Source organism: Grampus griseus (genome assembly GCF_964374135.1).
Source record: "Grampus griseus genome assembly, chromosome: 14".
NCBI lineage: Eukaryota > Metazoa > Chordata > Mammalia > Artiodactyla > Delphinidae > Grampus > Grampus griseus.
In genome coordinates this window covers 50,825,353-50,844,175 of record NC_139008.1, presented here as the reverse complement: position 1 = coordinate 50,844,175, position 18,823 = coordinate 50,825,353, and the positions used below count along the sequence as shown (strand labels likewise).

General features: G+C 44.3%; 1 protein-coding gene across 1 annotated transcript in view; it reads left to right on the top strand.

Annotated features, from left to right (window-relative positions):
* Positions 1 to 18,823, top strand: part of SLX4IP (SLX4 interacting protein) — a gene marked incomplete at its 3' end in the record, with an annotated part of 181,168 nt that overhangs the window by 101,981 nt on the left and 60,364 nt on the right. Inside the window, 1 exon segment of the mRNA XM_082670713.1 lies at positions 14,746 to 14,835. Within this exon segment, the coding sequence (XP_082526839.1) occupies positions 14,746 to 14,835 (90 nt within the window).

Below are 18,823 nucleotides of genomic sequence, written 5' to 3'. Positions count from 1 at the left end.
TGAGATGCAGGGCAGAGTTGGAAGGGAAATTCAAGCACCAAATTTTAAGGTTCATTCTCAGTGAAAGCCAAGGGATTAGGAGCGATTATAGTGGCTGCAATAATAACTTTAAGAATTCTCCTTGAATTTTGTTTTCTGATTTGATAAAGCAGGGTCACGGTGAAAGGGGTGAAAGGTGAAGGGAAACTTAAACTTCTTAATCCTCTAATTGGCAGTAACAGCTTTTATGGCTTCATTTTCTCTTTACAAGGAAAACACCTTGAACTAAAACAGTTCTATTGGATCAGCACCGTCCTTGGTAAAGTTCAGAGAAATTTCCCAGGTTAGTCCCTGTCATACCCTCACATGCCATCCTGAGGAGCCTTCTGGAGTTCCCTGTGGGATGGGAATCCCCTCGCATCACTGGGCACTTCCTATTACGGGTTTCCTGATGTTGTTTGCTCTTTAAAATTATAGAACCAGGACTTCCCTGGTGGTCCAGTGGTTAAGACTCTGTGCTTCCACTGCTGGGGGCACAGGTTCGATCCCTGGTCAGGGAAGTTCCACAGGCCACGGGGTGTGGCCAAAAAAAAAAAAAAAATTATAGAACCAGGATTTCTGAACCAGGAGTCACTTTAGGGAAGTATCTACACTGTTCAGTAGAGTAGCCACTAGCTACATGTAGCAATTCAAGTTAATTAATAAATTAATTGCTAATAAACCAACTTAATTAGAATTAAATCAAACTCCAAAGTCACACAAGCCTCAGTGCAGGTGCTCACAAGGTGGCTTGTGGCCAAGGTGTTGGACAGCGAAGACAGAGAACATTTCCATCATCACAGGAAGTTATCAGGCAGCACTGGTCAATCTCATCACCCCCATTATAGTTGGAGTACTGGGACTGCAAATGATGTCATTATTTGTTAACTACTCCCAATTTGTTAGTTAACTACTCTTTGTTAACTACTATTGTACTCTATTTTTCCTCTTTGAATTTAATCCTAAGGACATCTAAGGACATAAGGCCCGAGGCCTTATGGCCAGTAAAAGGTACAGCCAGTGGTTGGACGCACACCTGCTTGATTCCAAAAGCCCATGCTTTGTATGTTAAATTGTTTCCGAAGGTAACTTCTCAGATTCTTGAGGTCAGTAAGCCCACATCCTTAGGGATACACTAAAAAACCAAAAAACAGTAATGAGTGTTGCACTGTATGATTGCAGTGGCCAATTAATAAAATGCAGCAAGTCAGTAGCATACCCTTTCCTGTGTCATTTTCATAACTCCTCACAACTAGACCAGTGCCCTGTGATAAGAAGGCAATATTTATACCGTTGTCCATTTTCATGTGTTTTATGTCAATACAGTGTGATCTCCTGGCTTGGCTGGTGAACATACCACCTCCCATGGCAGATCATTTCCTGGTTGGAAAGCCTGCCGGCCAGGAAGTCTTCCTTATGTGGAGGCAATACCTGTCTCCTTGGGGTTTCTCTGCTCTGTATCCCTTAAGGCCCTGAAGAACTGAAGAGGATCATTCTTCCACCTTTAAATGTCCTGGTAACATTATTTTATCCTGGTGGTTTTCTTTTTTAGGTAAATCATTCCACTTTTTTCACCTGATCCTCATTACATGATTTGAAGTGTTGGTCTTACCCTGGTTACTCGTATTCTAATACACGCTTGTTTGTCTCTGTTTGTATGTTGAGACTAATTGAGTACTAAATACCTAAAGAGCATAGCCAGCATAATGCTTATTCTGGCTGCTGCTGCTGAGGCAGCCTAAAATGACGTTGCCATCATCGACCACAGCATTTCGCTGCCCACTCACAGAGCTTTCTCTTGACCAAGACAACCTCTGTGCTCAGGCTGTTAGTTGTTTTGGAGTCAGATGTTGACCTTTACATATATTCTTATTAAATTCCATCTTCTTAGGTTGATCTCATCTTTCTGAGTCACAGAGATCCAGATTTTTTGTTTGTTTCCTGTATTTGTGCCAGATTCCGTTTTTGCTATTCCAGATATTCACTCTCCCCTCCTGTGCAACTTCATCCATCTATTTTGTGGCATGTCCACCTTCATCATGTCACTGCTAAGAGTGTGGACCAAGATCAGGGTCAAGGGAAGAGCTCTTCACCATCTCCCTCCATGCTGTGGTTTGGCCGTGAATGACTCTGGGGGTTATGGTTGTTGAACTAGTTATGAATCCATCTGATTGTCATTTTCACCCATGATGAAATTTTTCTGTTTGTTTTATGATGATACTTTTCTGTTTTTTTCTTTACTGGGATTCATTTGTGCATTCATAGATCCATCCAGTTAATATTTACTGAGCTCCTGCTGTGTACCAGGCGGGCTGTCTTGAAGGTAGAACTGTTAGGGTTTGTTAACAGAGAAGCTGTAGAATATGAGAGAAGGAGAGGCATCGAAGGCGACTCCAAGGTTTTGACCTGAACAGCTGGAAGAGTGTGGAGTTGTCATTTACCAAGCCCCTTCAGCTAAACCTGCTGGGAGCACATTTGAGGGTAAAACAGTAGTAGTTTGGGTTTTGAACTTGTGAAATCGTAAATGTCTATTTCACATCTACGTGGAGATGTAGAGTAGGCAGTTGGATATGCGCATCTGGAGCTGGGAGGAGGTCCAGGCTGGAGCAGAAACACTGGGCACGATCAGGATCTGAAACCTTGAGACTAACGGGAGTGTAGGTGGAGACGAAGAGGTCAAGGCTTGAGCTCCGTTTGGATGTTGGTGCAGTGGGGACGAGCCTGCACAGGAGACTGAGGAAGAGTGGCCAGTGAGGAGGGAGGAGAACCAGGAAAGCACAGTGGCCCAGAAGCGAGGGTTTCAGGGATCAAGTGAATGAACCACTTTGTTAAGATGGTGCCGAGAGGTCATGTCATGTGAGGACTGAGACCTGTTCATTGGATTGGCTACATGAAGGTCATAGGTAACCTTGACAAAAGCTGCTGTGGTGCAGTGGTTTGGACAAAAGGTTGTCATGGGAGAGTCTGCCTGATTCCTGGCTGAGGTTCATGTCTTCTTTGTCAATCACATTTCACCAGTTGTCACAGTCAGGAACCTCAGCAAAGAAGAAAATGAGATTAGTTTTTCATAATTTTAGTTTTTTTCTGGATCCTATCTAATAATCTATCAGGGATTAAGTTGACTGTTGCAAACTCTATCTTCCTCCCCCTTTTGCAAAGAGCAATGTCGTCTGCCCCTCTCAAGGATCTCATTGCAACTCATCATCCCCGTGGCCAAGCCACGTGCAGAGCCCATCCTCTTTATGCTTTGGGGTGGGTTCCCCTGAGCCCAGTGATCTGAGCTCATTTCAAGGACTTAAGTGCAGTTGTGTGACCTCCCTGTCTGTTTTGGGCTTACAACTTCCTTCCTTTCCATTTCCTCCTAAGGCTCTACCTTGATCCAGTAGGTAGATTTCCTTTTCCCTTTGGATTGCCATCATCCTAATCCAGAGGGCAGTTTTTAAGATGCTTAGGGAGGCATTATTATATCTGTGGTTCTCAACCCTGGCTGCACATCACATTTACCTTTGGAGAGTGTTGGTTTTTTCTTTTTAAAGAAAATCATACTTTGAGTTTCTTACAACTCTAAGAGAATTATTTTCTTATCATCATGGTAAAATTGTGATGTGTTTTCCTAATGGGTTTTAGAATTGTAATATATTTTGGTGAGCTGTCGCCTTCTCTTGTGGTATATTATGAAACCTAATCAGATTTTCCCCCCTTCCTTTTCTAAAATTTCCTGTATTGTACGGAGCATGCCAGAGGAGTCCTCAAAGAGATATAGTAGCCTACAGCAGTGGTTCTTAGACTTGAACCCGCACCAAAATCATCTGGAGGGCTTGTTAAAACACAGGATACCAAACTCCACACCTAAAATTTCTGATTGGGTAGGTCTGAATTTGCATATCAAACAAGCTCCAGGAGATACTGATGCTGCCGATACTTTAAGAGCTAGATCTCCAGGCTCTAGTGGACAAATATCCTTAAGGTTGTACACACAGAGAGCTTTCCTGAACTGGCAGAACCAGGATGATAACCATGGCCAAGCGCAGAGAGAGGGCTGGCACTTGACTTGGTTGGGCCTCTCTGAGACGTTGGTAACCCTGAGCCCTGCAGAAGTGGAAACTCTTCAGGTGCAGTAGGCCTCAGGAGGTCCTCACTCTGAGGTGACGTTTTGGTTGCAGCCATATACTTGGATTCTCTTTGCCTTCCTGAAAAAGGTTACATGTAGCCTTGTCTTTGGCCTGTCAAAGTTGGCTTGGAAAACACTACTCTTACACGGTTTAGAAGAGCAAATGTAAACCCCCTTTATCAATAGTACCTACACAATATCAGTACTCCAGAGAAAATTAAATGACAACTGGATTGAACAGAGGGTGTCTGTCACAGCTCTGTTGGGCAAGCCCTTTGTTATACTTGAACATAGACGGGAGGATTCCAGAGGAAAAAATACTGATCGTGGGGGATTTCCTTAAATTATTTTACATTAACCATACGAACAGAATTCCTCTAAGTCATCCAGAATCTCCAAAGTACTCATCAAAGATTCTTTGGTTCCCTACCCCCTGCTCCCCAGAGAGGTAGGAAAATTGTGCCCCCTGTCTTTTATCTCCCTTCCTCTTTCAAGAAATCTCCCTCCAGGACCCACCACCCTTTAGAATGATCCACAGATTCTAAGCATTGATCACTAAGGGAATATTTACAGGGTTTTTGTTTTTATTTGTGTTTGATGTATTTATAATTTGTCATAAATTTCTTTAACTCATAGGCTGCACTGCTTTTCTTTTGTTCTTGACCGTGAAGAATGTCAAGATTCTTTGGGAATATAAAAGAAGATTTTTTTTTTAACGTGTTAATTTTTAGAATTTAAATTGAAACCCACATTCCAAAGCTTCTTGATGACACATGCTGGGTAAAATTGTGAGCAGAATTTGTAGGGACCAACACCCCTGGTGTCCACCAGATTCCATTTTCAGATTCCTAGATGGTTGGCCGTAATTGTTCCTTAACTTGCTCCTGAGCAGCCGAAATGTTGCTAAACTGTGAATGTTGCTTGTTTTTCTAGCCACTTAAGACCCTCTCAAGACAAGTTCCCTATAGACAAGTACAGAATAATTTCTGTCAGATTATCTTTTCCTTTCATGTTCTCTGTTGCAGAAATGTGTGGCAGGAGGGCTCGTTGTAATCTGGTGTGATTACAAGCCATCTGCTGTTCTTCTGAGAAGCAGCGTGTGGCCAGAGTAAAACAGCGGAAAAGAATTAGGAGGCATTTATTAGCTCTTAGGAGAAACAAGGGGAAACCTGCGCCCGACCTATTTGTCAACCTTAATGGAACTGACAGTTCAGAGTTCATTGAAAATTCTCTGGAATTTGAAACAAATTCTACCTTTGGAGAGAAACAAAACAAAACGACCCATATTTCTTTCTTAAGCCCTTCGGATGTGCTGAAGTTTTGTACCTGAATTCTCTCATGTAATCCTCAAAACGACTCCGTGAAGCATCTTGCATTATTGTCCCATTTTGCACTGCGGGGACTTACCCAGGGCCTGAGGGTCTGAGGCGCAGGGAGGGGGCTGCGCCAGGTCTGTCCTGCCCCCTCATCATCCCCACTCCTCGCTGCTCACATGCTCTGGACGTGCCACAGGCCGGTCTCCTAGGAATAGTGGCCTGGGGGTTACATTTAAAAGGATAATTTTTGGAAAAATCACTGGGGTTAGTATCTAAAGAAATGAAGGCCGTTCTTATCTTTCAAAGGGAGTGACTGAGAGTCTGTTCCTAACTGCACTCTTCATGCAGTGATGGGTTGTAGAGGCTGTGGTTTGGCCTCGAATACGACTTAAAAGTTCCAGGGGGCATGTGGGAAACTTAAGTGTCGCTTCGTAATACCGCTTTGTTGGCCTTCGCTTCATTCCCAGCAGCACTTTGCTTCCCTTCTCAGATCCTATCCATAGCTTATGTGAAGCACTGTGTGAGCATTTTAGGCAAAAAAAAAAAAACCCAGAACTCTTTCTGAGCAGGAGACCAGAGACAGCTTACTGAAGGACACCAGCCCTTGTGACTCTATTTGTTTCTCCTTTTAGAAGTTGTCATCACACTCAGTAACTCTGCTTGTCTGCCATCTTTTACTCTCATTCCTTTGTGATTTGCTCCCTGCCCGTGTAGAACCTTTTCCCAACCATAGCAATAAATCTGTTAAGAAAAACAAACAAATGACTGAAAAGGTGTACATCCCTGACCTGTAGTCAAATGTCCCAGAGCAGAAACCAAACAGAGAGAAACTCCCTCCCCTCCTGATTCCTTTCCACTTGAGAAAAGTCACACCCTTTCCTGCTTCTCTTTCAACCAGAAAAACTTGACCTCAAAGCACTAGCCATCCATTTGCAACCAAGGAAGCCCTATGTAGGTTCCTTCTAATGGGTCTGGATTCATATAGTCAGCCAGGGTTTGATTGCAGGATCGGACGCTAACCATCTAGCGTGCAGCAGTGGCCACCTCTGCCCGTTTTCCCGGGTGATAGTGTTCTGTGCATGTATGAGGCAACCTTAGTTGTAAACCATGAGCTTGATTCTGTTCTGAGGACAAGGTACAGGTGAGAGGGTGGTAATCCCTCCTAGAGAGAGAACAGGGCTGACACTTAAGTAATTTTCATCACTGATGTATTATTTTCATTTATTGAACAAACACTCTTCCCGGCCATCTCTGTGCCAGGCCCAGTACTAGGCATTGATAAGCCAAAGGTAACAGAAAGCAGCCCCTTCTCGCAAGCAGCCCTCGGGAGCCAGGAAGCATGCAGTCCTGTGCGGACAGCCTATAAGGGAGTCCCACAACAGGAGCGTAAATAAAATGCTGTGGCGGCAGAGAAGAGCTCAGTCTCGCCTGCATCTGGTCGGAGAGTGCTCTGGGGGGAAGAGCTCGTTGGTTGCTAAGATTTTTCCCTCAGCCAACTCCACTGAGCTTCTCCATTTCCTGTGGTTTATACCGTGATTTCTAGCCATGAGACTGGTATTTTCTGTCATTGGTTGCCAAGACTAAATCCTGCCCACAGAGGTCAGCCCAGCAGGACATGTGCTCTCCTGTTGTCTATTCCAAAACGACGGTGGACTTGCCTGCTGTGCTTGCAGGGCCCATTGTGAACCAATGGAGGATGGTACCAGGTGCCAGACTCAGGGTGGCTCTTTCAGAAGCTTTACAGGAGGGCAGACGTGACATGGGCCAATGGAGTCCAGGCAAATGGTTGCAAATCAAAACCCTAAGAGATGGGATCTTAGAGCATAAGGCACCTTGAAGGAGACCTAGTTGTGTCATTTTACAAAGAGGGAGACTGACACCCAGAGAGGGGAGGTGGGAAACCCCTCCTAAACTGGGGTGTCACCAGAAGAGATTGTGGCCTTGGACTCCCTGTGCTAGGCCATTCTCCTGTTGGTCAGCAGAAGGCTTTCTCCAGGCCCTCTCTGTGTGCTGTGCTCTCGACTTCAGGCTGTGTCCCGTTCTGTGACTAAGAATATAGAGTGTTCCTCCTACCTGTCCTGACGAGTATTGCCAGGTTGGCAGGCACCACTCCAAACAAAACCCAGCCATGATCACCAGGGATCTTTGATGAGAGAGAGGGAGAGCTCTTGAGCTTCTCAGTGTCTCCAGAATGCTGAGTGGTAGTTGTTTCTGCCTCTCCGGGGCACAATAAATACGGTAATGCACTGAGAGGGCTTGATGCAGGGCCTGGCACACAGTAAGTGCTCAGCAAATCTTAACTGTTGTGATCGCCAACTTATTTCCCCTTTGGAAGTTTTTGCAATTAGATGAAGGGTGTCGTGTATTCCGATAGTACAACTAACTGTTTATTCTCCTGTCCCCTGACCCAACTGTCTGCGTGTTTATGGCATATGCCATCCTGAAGGTATGCTGGTTTCTTTTCTCGAATGTAAACTCCAAGCTTGGATTTCTTGGGCAAGTATTTTAAGGAAGAACAGGGGTGAAATTGACAAACTATTTGCGTTGACTTTTCTTCAGCCTGAGCTCCCTGGATGGGGCTGTTCATGTCAGGAGACCTCTTTTCCTGCCCTGCCACCCGACCCCACCTTTGGCGTGACGTGTCACCCTTCTCCTCCTTCCTTCTCCCCACAGCCCTCTCGCCCCACTCTCTCTGCAGTGGGGCTTTCACCTCCATGCTGCACTCTTCTCCAGCAGCGTACCTACCCCAGTGGCAGCTTTAGGATCTGAGCCCTCAGGGCCTCGCTTCAGCCCAGGGAAGGGAGCTGCGGGACCCCGTTCAGAATCCTTGGTTCCATCACCAGGCACCGATGGGGTGGGTCCGCGCAGCTGCCATCACTCACCTTAGAGGGGACAGGAGGCCAGTTCCCAAGTAGAGTGGAGGGGGTTCCAGGCCAGGCAGCTTTAAACGTGCCTCCACGTGGGGTCAGGAAATGAGTCCCGAGGGGCCTTCCACAGGCGGGGGGATATCTCTTCCAAGTAATGCACACAAGTCGGCTTTGAGGGGTAAAAGATTAGGATTTGATTCCTGGGTTTGTCCTTCACTGCCTGCGTAATCTTGGACTTGGCCTTTACCGTCTCTGACTCCATTTCCTTACCTATAAAATGCGAGTAATAGTCGTGCTCCTTCACAGCTTAGTGACGAGGATTAAATTGAATACTGTCAGTATTTTAAACTGTGCTCTTTCTTGCAAAATCATGGGACTTTTAAATTTTGTGCTATAACCTATATGCGGTTCGTTTGGATATGAAAATATTTAATATTTTGCTAGAGGCTTTGAGTCAAGTTGATGCTCCAGGAGGATAATTGCCATGTTTTTTCATGAAGATATTCAGGAGAAATGTCTTTCTAGATTGAGTATCGGGATTGATTGAATTATCCTCAGCACCGATTTGTTCTCATCTGACGGCCTCTGGCCTCTTGTTTTTCACGTTGGTAACTAGCAAACTGAGAGCAGACTGTTGCAGAGACTTAGGACATGGTGGGGCTTTTGTGCAAACCTATGAGACCTAGCACTGGCTTCATTTTATCTTTTTACCCTTGTTTTTCTTACTTATTCCCCCATTTTAAATCTTTGCCTTGTTAATCCAGGCTGCCTTAAATCTTTAATAATAGGTGGGTGTACAATGCCAGTGACAATGCGACAGACCCATATGGGGGAAACTGCCTGTGGGCAGCCCCGGGGCATGGGGGAAACTGCCCGTGGGCCCTGGGGTCACCCTTGCCCCTCCCCCTCTTCACCCAACCACATGCTCTTGACTCTGTCTTCTGAGTATCCCTCAAATCTGCTCCTTCCCCCCACCTCAGGATCACCTTCTACTACCTCGTTTGGGCTCTTGTGGTGGCTTTAAACCTGGATGCCTGGCTCAGGTCATTCCACCCTCCAGCCTGCAGTCTTCTTGGCCCCTCAGCCCGTCCGGGGCTCCTCTGTGCTCTGAGCCCTCCTGCCCTGTTTCCATGTCGTCAGACTCCACCATCCTCAGAGCATATACCGAGCTCCTTCCTTGGGCCTCTCTCTCGACCACTTGTCACCCTGTTCCTCAGGACTCAGCTGCAACATCACACCCTCCTCCCTGGCCTCCCTCAGGGGGAGTTGACACTCAGCTCCCTTGGGTGTGCACTGTAGTCACACTGCCTGCAGTGCTCTGATACGCCCCCCCCCCGCCCCCCGCACCAGCTCTGCCCCAGGGCTCCTGTGAAACTCAGTGGGGAATGAATAAATGAATGAACGAACGAATGAGAGAATGTGGAGAACCTTCCACATAACTCAGAGTTTTGAACCTGCATCTGAGAGAGCTACACATATGAGAAATAGTAGCAGTTTCACCTTTATTTTACACTTAATGTACAATTAGAGGACAAGATCTCCCACCCCTGAAGACTTGGTGACAGTTAAGTTTCGACTTTGGAATTCTTAGGAAAGAAGTAGGAAAAATCACCAACATGCTTGGTTGGCAGTGAATTTGGGGTGAGGTAATCCTAGGATCCTTGAATTCCCTTTTTCCAAAATATGGAAAATGAGTGGTTGTCACTGGTGATGGCATAGTTGTCGCCGCTCCAGAATAAGGAGGGAGAAAGTTGTTCTATGACACATCAGTGTCCTGGGCTCAGTCAGAGTGACCTTGTCCCCAGAGTGGTGTCAGAGCCCCCAGTTTGCAGATAAGGCTGTGATTGCCCCCCCACTTTCTTCCTTCCTTCCTTCCTTCCCTCCTTCCTTCCTTCCTTCCTTCCTCCCTCCCTCCCTCCCTCCCTCCCTCCCTCCGTCCCTCCCTTCGTCCCTCCCTTCCTTCCACTAAATATTAAGCATTTACTGTGAGCTGGCACTGTGCTGATCCCTGGGATGCAGAGGGACTGAGGTGTGGACCCTGTCTCCACTGAGGAGCTGACAGTCTGGCAGGGGAGGCCCCTACATGAACCAGCCACTGAATGCAGAAATAAGCACGGGAAGCATTGCTGATCCGGAGGAGGGAGTGGCAAACTGTTCAGAAAAGCTCCATGGGGATGGCCGCACTCCTGCGAGGGTTTGAGGATGTGTGAGAGCCCACTGAGCACGGGAGCATCGAGGTGCTCTGGAAGCAAAGGGCAGAGAGCATGTGCCCAGGAGCAGTGGGAGACAGTGGGAAGCGGGCCTCATCAGAGCCTTGGAGCCTCGGCATCCCCTCTGCGGCAGGCGTGGATCTGGTGGAGGCTGGGGAGTTCATCCAGGACTCCGAGAAGTGGCCCTGATGTTCCAAGTGGGAGATGACGTGAGCTGGAGAGCCAGAGAGGAGGGGTGTGTTTAGCTCTTGAAGAAGCCAAATCTACCAGGCGTGGTGACTGAGGGTGAGGGAAGGGAGGAGTTAGGGGTGACTCCCAGGTTTTTGGCCGAAACCTCTGGGTGGAGGGGGAGGAAGCCGGACTGGCCCCCAGCCGGTTGGTTCCCAGCCCAAGCGTGGGATGCAGAGCTTCCTCTCGTAGCTGCTGGGCTGTGAGGGAGGTAACGCGGCCTGTGTAGCATGAGCAGCTCTGGCCTGAGAGCCCAGTGATGCTGACTGTGCTGCTCTGCCTGGAAGAGTAGAGAAGAAATGGCCCCTAATTAAGGGGCAGGAGGGGCGGGGGCTGTGCTGCCAGCAGCAGTCAGGGGTGGTGTTCTTTTTCTTTCTTTCTTTTTTTTTTTTTTTTTACTTCTGTTTACTCATGGGAGAAAAGAAGCAAAGCTTTGAGAGCAGGGAACTTCAGAAAGGCAAAATATCTCTTATTACTGTGGGAGCTGGAGAGAGCTCTTGCTGGAAAACTCAGAAGGCTGGCTGCAGAGGGAGAGCCCCACTGGGGAGTGGGGAGTCTGGCAGGAAGCCCGGGAAGGTTTGAGCACCAGAGTGAGATTCAATGATTTATTTAAAAAAAAAAAAAAGACATTTTAATCAGTCTTCTTATAATCAAACAGACTAGCTTCTTTGTGATCAGAGCTAAAATGATGAAAAAATACCAAATTGGACCTTATCATTCAATTTTTTAGGATACTATTACATAGTATCAGTTCAGGTTGTTCAAACGTCACTATTTTTTTTTTTAATTTAAAAAATCATCTTTGCTAATGACAAAGGGGTAGCAGAGAACTTGGTTTGACTGAACAGTCAGGGTGGAACACCCACAGGAAACCCAGTAGAATGTGTATGAGGCATGTCTCACCTCTTTGGAGGGGCTCTTGTTCTAGGATCCCTGGAGCCTCAACAGGCCTGTGAGAGAATTCAGAGGGTCAGTGAACTTGGATGGGAAAAAAGTTGCATCTTTACTTTGACCAAGTTCTAATAAATTTTGTTTTTATTATGAATGAAATATTCAGAACACAATAGTATTAGCAATGTTTGTTACCATTAGAAATCACAGCTCTTTTTATATTGCATTATAATTGTGGCAGACATCTGAAAATGTCATTTATGCTTATCACTACTTTGGATTTATAGTAGTTTTTAGATCCACCACTGTGTGACAATATCCAATGCCTTATTGAACAAGTACATCCATTACTATATTACAATATTTTTTTAATATGGGTAACTGTACTTCAGTATAATTGGCTTTCTTTTTACTCCTGTGCATTGTGTCTCCATGCATTTAAAAACATTATTATGCACAGGTTTCATCAGCTTCACAACAAAGAGATCCGTGGCACATGAAAGGTTAATAATCCCTGGCTAAGATCCTGTAGTTGTGACATGAGACCTCCACCTGGTGGCAGCATACTCCTTAAAGGTTAAATCGATAATCAACATGGAAGAAACTTTTAAAATAACAGTGTATTTGAATATGGTTTTCAAACATTTTTGACCACAACCCACAGTGAGAAATAGGCTTTATATCATAACTCAGTACACTCATACCTAAGTTTCACAAAACAAGACTTAACTTTACCGTGTGACACATTGATTTTTTTTTATCCCATTTCTCTTTCATTAAAATAAAATGCTGGTTGCAGCTCACTAAACTGTAGTTCTGTGGGTGACATTGCACTGTTGGACATTGTAGGAGACCCTTTTTCATTATACTTTATGATTTATTACCCAGGGAAGTTCACTTTGTTCTCCCCCAAAATACCCACACATTTTCAAGGACATAATACTTACATTTTAAATATATGTCAACAAATATGAGTATATTTTTACACAGTACTTAAAAAATCATTTATTATTGATATGTAACATATATACAGGGAAACGAACTGATCTTAATTGTATAACAAGACATAGAACATTCCCCAGTCAATTTCTCCCTGAGCAATCACTGTGCTGATTTCTTTGACCATAGATTTAATTTTGCTTTTCTAGAACTTTATATAAATGGAATCATGCAGTATGTATTTTAGCCTGGCTTTGCTCAGTGCAATGATATTGATATTAGTCCGTGTTGAGCAGATCAGTAGTTTGGTGAGGAGGGTTCCATTGCATGAATATACCACAATTTGTTTGTTCTCCTGGTGAGAGACTTTCGGGTTGTCTTCCATTTCGATTCTTGCAAATAAAACATCCACACACATTTGTGTACATTTCTTTGTGTGCACATATGTTTCATCTCTCGCAGGTAAATACCTGAGGTGGAATTGCTGGCTCAGATGGTAAAATAAATATGTGTTTAACTGTAGGAAACTGACAAACATTTGCCAGGGTGGTTGAACCATTTTCCATTGCCACGAGCAGTGTGTGAGTTTGGGTCACTCCCCATCCTTACCAACATTTGGTGTGCATCAGTCTTTTTCACTGCAGTCATTGTGGTAGGTGTGTAGTTGTATCTCTTGGCAGTGTTAATTTGTATTTGCTTGATAAGCGATGATGTTGTACACTTTTTTTCATGTGCCTATTCACCAGTTGTTTTTCTTAATTGTGAAGTGTCTGTTCAAGCTTGTGTTTTGTTTTCTTAACGTCAATTTGTAGAAGTATTTTTTACATATTTTGGACACCAGTCCTTTTGTCCGACACGTGCATTTATGAATATTTTCTCCCAGTCTATGGCATTTAAAATATCCATTTTATTAATGGTGTCTTTTGATGAGCAGAAGTTTTAAATTTTGATCAAGTCCAGCGTGCTGATATTTTCTTTTATAATTAGTGCTTTCTGGATCCTGTCTAAGAAATCTTTTTCTACCCCAAGTTTGGGAAGATAGATTTGAATTTTTTTACATTTAGTTCTGTGATTCATCTCAAATCAGTTTCTGTGTATGGTGTGAGGTAGGTGTCGAGTTTCATTTTGTTTCCATATTATATCTGGTATTCTCACACCGTTTGTTGAAAAAAAATTTTTTTTCACCACTGAGTTATAGCACAGAATTAAAAAAAAAAAATTGTTTAGCCAAAGAGGTACAAAAATGACTTTCCCTGCTGGCCATAAAGCAACCCACGGTGCTTTTCTAAGTTAGTTCATCCACAGTTATCTTGAGATTCTCAGATTACTTTACTCATACGGTATGAGGGTTTATGAAGCTACACGTTTTTACAAGGTCTGTAGCCATGCCGCAGAGCTTCTAGCTACATGTGGCTGTTTAAATTAGCTTGAAATTAAATAAAATTAAAAGTTCAGCTTCTCAGTCACAATAGCCACATTTCAAGTGCACAGTAACCACATAAGGCTATTGGCTTCCCTATTGAACAGTGCAGATAGAGAAGATTTCCATTTTTTCCAAAATGCTAGACAGCACTAGCCTATCAAATAAGAAAGGAGACAGGCTTTGTAGCATATTTTAATAAAACTCATGTAGTTTTCATAACTGTCATTCAGCATCTGCCTTCTGCTCTTTGGTTCTTTTTCGTTTGTCCGTGCTTCTAGTTCTAGTCCAAGATGTACGGTTCCAGCCAATCCTTTTGTCTGTCTAAAAATGCAGTAACTTCTGTCTGTTCTCGCCTATCTGGAAGAAAGAATTCCCCTGGCCGTCCACGGACTCATTCTTTTCTGGAGCCTACCTCGTACTGACCTATTTAACTTTTCTCGGTGTTTAATAGCCTTCCAACTGCTGCCAGATTTCTGGGCATCCTCCTTGAAGGTGCGGCCCAGAGATAGATATTTTGTCTTTCCTATCCTGATTGAAATTAAATCTCTCCCTAGCATTTCTAGCATAAATTATAAACTTGCAAAAAGCATCGGGTTATGAGTTTTACCCCGCCCCATATTAACGTTTCTGTCCAGTAGTGAACTTTGTTGCCGTTTCATCATGAGCAACCACATAGGAATTTGTGAGATTTTCTCTCATTGTTTGCTGGGCGTAAGCTAACTCTGCCATTAATGTCTTTCAGTGTGGGAATTTTGCTGTCCTGGTGGATCTTCATATATCTCCGCAAGGTTCAAACAAAGATACCAGCTGGTTTTCTGAACAGAAGAAAGAGGTACCAGAAAACTTTTCACTATTTTTTAAAATTGAAGTATAGTTGATTTACGGTGTTTCAGTTGTACAGCAAAGTGATTCAGTTATACATACAAACACACACACACACGTATTCTTTTTCAGATTCTTTTCCGTTATAGGTTATTACGTGATATTTTTTAAATAAATTCTTTCAGGAGTTGTTTATTTCATTAGTAGTGGAATTAGTTCTTTTTTTTTTTCTTTTTGGCTGCATTGGGTCTTTGTTGCTGTGTGCAGGCTTTCTCTAGTTGCGGCAAGCGGGGGCTACTCTTCGTTGCGGTGCATGGGCTTCTCATTGCAGTGGCTTCTCTTGTTGCAGAGCACAGGCTCTAGGAACATGGGCTTCAGTAGTTGCGGCACTCGGGCTTCAGTAGTTGCAGCACGCGGGCTCTAAAGCGCAGGCTCAGTAGTTGTGGTGCACGGGCTTGGCTGCTCCGCGGCATGTGGGATCTTCTTGGACCAGGGATCGAACCCATGTCCCCTGCTTGGCAGGCGGAGTCTTAACCACTGCTCCACCAGGGAAGTCCTATTACATGATACTGAATATAGTTCCCTGTGCTCTCCTTAAAACTTTTCACTATTTTAAATGCAAGGAGCTTTTAAAAGAATATTAGCTCTTCTTCCAGCTTTCATTTTCATTAGTGGACAATAAATCTTGAGTGCTATTTAATCCTTGAAAAACAGTTGTGTTCCCCACAACAGACATACACCTGCTTTTTTGTTGTTGCTGTTTCTTTGGAAACTGACACATCTATTTCCTTTGCTATTCTAGTATTTAAACCAGAAATTTCCTACCTCTTTGTTTGGGGGAAAGGGTTCTTTGTATTAAAAAAAGAAGAGGTTGGGGCTTCCCTGGTGGTGCAGTGGTTGAGAGTCTGCCTGCCGATGCAGGGGACACGGGTTCGTGCCCCGGTCCAGGAAGATCCCACATGCCGCAGAGCGGCTGGGCCCGTAAGCCATGGCCACTGAGCCTGCGCGTCCGGAGCCTGTGCTCCGCAGCGGGAGAGACCACAACAGTGAGAGGCCCGCGTACCGCAAAAGAAAAAAAATAATAAAAAAAAAAAGAAGTTAAAGTGACTTTTCCAGGTAAGCAGGGACTGTAATCCTGACTGGCCGTAAAGGATGGACTGAGCACCTGGAGCAGGTGTGGTGTTGACACAAAGCTGGTCTTTCTCACTGGTCTGAAATCCTCTTCTGCACCGTGTGATCCTTTGACAAAGTGTAGAGATGGTTCATCACGGCCCTCCTCTCGCTGTGGCCAGTCACTAAGCTGATGCTCAGTCAGTAAAGGAAGTGGTCATGTGACAGGGTGGCGATGTTGGAACTCCTGGGGCCCCAGCCTCCTCCTCTGCAGATGAAGGGGTTCTCCCAGACCCTGGCTGAGTCACTCCCAGCTCTCAGTTTCCGAGGTCCCACCCAAGTGCCGCTGTGGCAGAGGGTGAGAAGGTGCCTCTAGCTCTCATCACGTGCTTGGCTCCCTTCTCCAGATCCCTGCTTACAGGAGAGCAGGACGGCGAGCCTGTGGCTTTCACATAACTTTCCAAATGTTAGAGCCCTTGGTGTCTTCCATGATATTTGTTGGTCACAATAGCTTTTTAGAGCTAGAAATAAAAATACATTTTATTAAAAGGTAGTATATGGAGAAGAAACTAGTGATAGTGGTACTTTTTTATACCACTTTTTTACGCCTTTACTATGATAACTGTTTTCAGTCAGCTTTTGGAGATAACTAGAAAAGAAAACTCCCAAAAGAAAATTTATAAGTGATACATTTTCGGTCAGGAGATAATAGTATTATCAGGACTCTGTTGTCCTCATTTTGCGAAGGATACCCAATGGCCTGAAGCTGGAGCGAGAAGGCGCAAGATTCTATATGATGGGATCTTCGTTCAGGTAAATAGCCGTGAACCCTACTCTTCAGGGCTTAACGTTTGACGGGCCAGCATCTCCTTCTACAACTCACCTTCATGTCATTCCAAGATTTGGCTTCTCAACACCTGTCCCTATGATTCAAAACAGTTAATTCGTTTCCCCAAAGTGACTAATATGCACCCCAGGGGACCCCACCCAAAAAGTTTGACTTACATAAACAGCATCCTAGAATCCACCATTCCATTTTCCTCTAGTCTCTCCCAGCTCTGCCACCGTGGCCTTAGACCTTTTTTGTTGATATTTAGTCAATTTTGCCAAGATTCAGTTGATTTGGAAGGCTTTACAATAAATCTGTGGGTATGTGACTCACTTCCTAGCCAAAGCATAAGGCTAGAATTTTCCAGGGTGCCACAAGCAACTGTGCTGCTCCACCTCGTACCTATGTCCGGGCAGCAGGGCGTGACTTAGCAAGATGCTCAGAGCACGATTAGACCTGCAGAGCTCCGATGCAGTGCCAGCAAGCTGAGTTTTCCTCTCAAAGCGAAGTAGATAGTTTGTGGCTTTTACTGAAGTTGTTCCTTCGAAGTGTGTTCACTGACATTAAAATCGCTCTGGGATAATTTGTGTGTGTGTGTGTGTGTGTGTGTGAGAAAGGAGAAAAGCTAGTTGAGGATATGACTTTAGCCTATGTTCAGTGTCCCAATGCTTTCATCTTTTCTTAATCATTAGATTATCTCAAGACTGGGATTTCATGAGCTATCAGTTTGATTGCATTTTAACAGTCGCTTTGCGTAGTGAAAGTCTTAAGAATATCCAGTTCCTTTTCAGGAAAAGGAACTAATTACATGTATTAAACATGTGTTTATTTTGAGTCCAGCATGAGTAGTCTTTGTACCCAAACAGTTGAACTCAAACTGTTCCGTTTGTAAACCTGGGGAAGCACACATGAACCCCTGTTAGCCTGGAGATGTTGGGCGCATCTCTCTCTTGCTCCTTGACTGGGACCTGGTCTTCTTGCCCCCCCTCCAGTTTAGCTGGGAATTTGTCTTTTCTTACCTTGCTCTGGTTCTGAAGAGAACACTTCGCCAAGTGCAGTGTGGTCACTTACTAGGGTATCTCAACCACAGCACACAATATCTACCTTCCATTTGTCAAACCTTTCTCATGGAAGGAAAGCCCCGTAACTCTAGGGAGAGAGTTTGTGTGTATGGGCCTTGGCTTTATTTTTGTCATACTATTTTTAGTTCTGGCCTTATAGGGCATTTATGGCCAAATTTTAACAATCCTTGTTTCCATGTATGTCTTTCACATATTTTCTAGCTCAGTCATCGTTGAACCCTGCATGTGAAGCAAAATTCTTTAATTGTTAAAACAACAGTATGAGACAAGGCTGCCTTTCTGTTGCGTGAACAATGCCAAAACCCTAACTGTAAACGAATACGGCTGTATTCCACAAGGCAGTGCATCTCTGGGCTGCAAAATGAGAGCAGGAGAGAGGAGACCAGTGTTTGTATTTTATCAAGAAACTCATGTTTGTCAATTAAGTCAAGGGTTCTCTGTACTGTTTGAGGAGTACACGTATCTGCAACAAAAGAAAAGTTTGGCTCTCGTTGCCCTTTGAAGCAGCTTACAACTCTGTCCTCATTTTAATTTATGAAGATTCTAAGAGATCAACCTGAGATGGCATTGCCAGAAACCAGTGAAACAGGTTTGAGGTGACCTGGAAACTCTGAGCCTTCTGCAGAGTCCTTGGGAACTGAACCAGAATTACCCATCCTTACGCATCAGTTCTTAATCTCAGTTAAGACATTTAGATTTGTGGGCAATTTTTTCCTTTCCCTACATCAAGTAACATTCTTCTGGTAGTGTAGCTGGAATGGGCAGTGTCATCCCATTGTGTGGTTGGACTTTTAAAGTTTTGTTTTTCTTTTTATCAATAACACTGATACATAAAATGTTAGCTCCAGAAATTTGCTAGTCATATGGGATGCCCTGTGTTTCTGTTGCCTAATAAATATTAGTCTACTTTTGAGCAATATAAGAAGTTAAATTATTTTTACCATGAATAGGTGAACAAAGTACAGTTTTCACAAAAG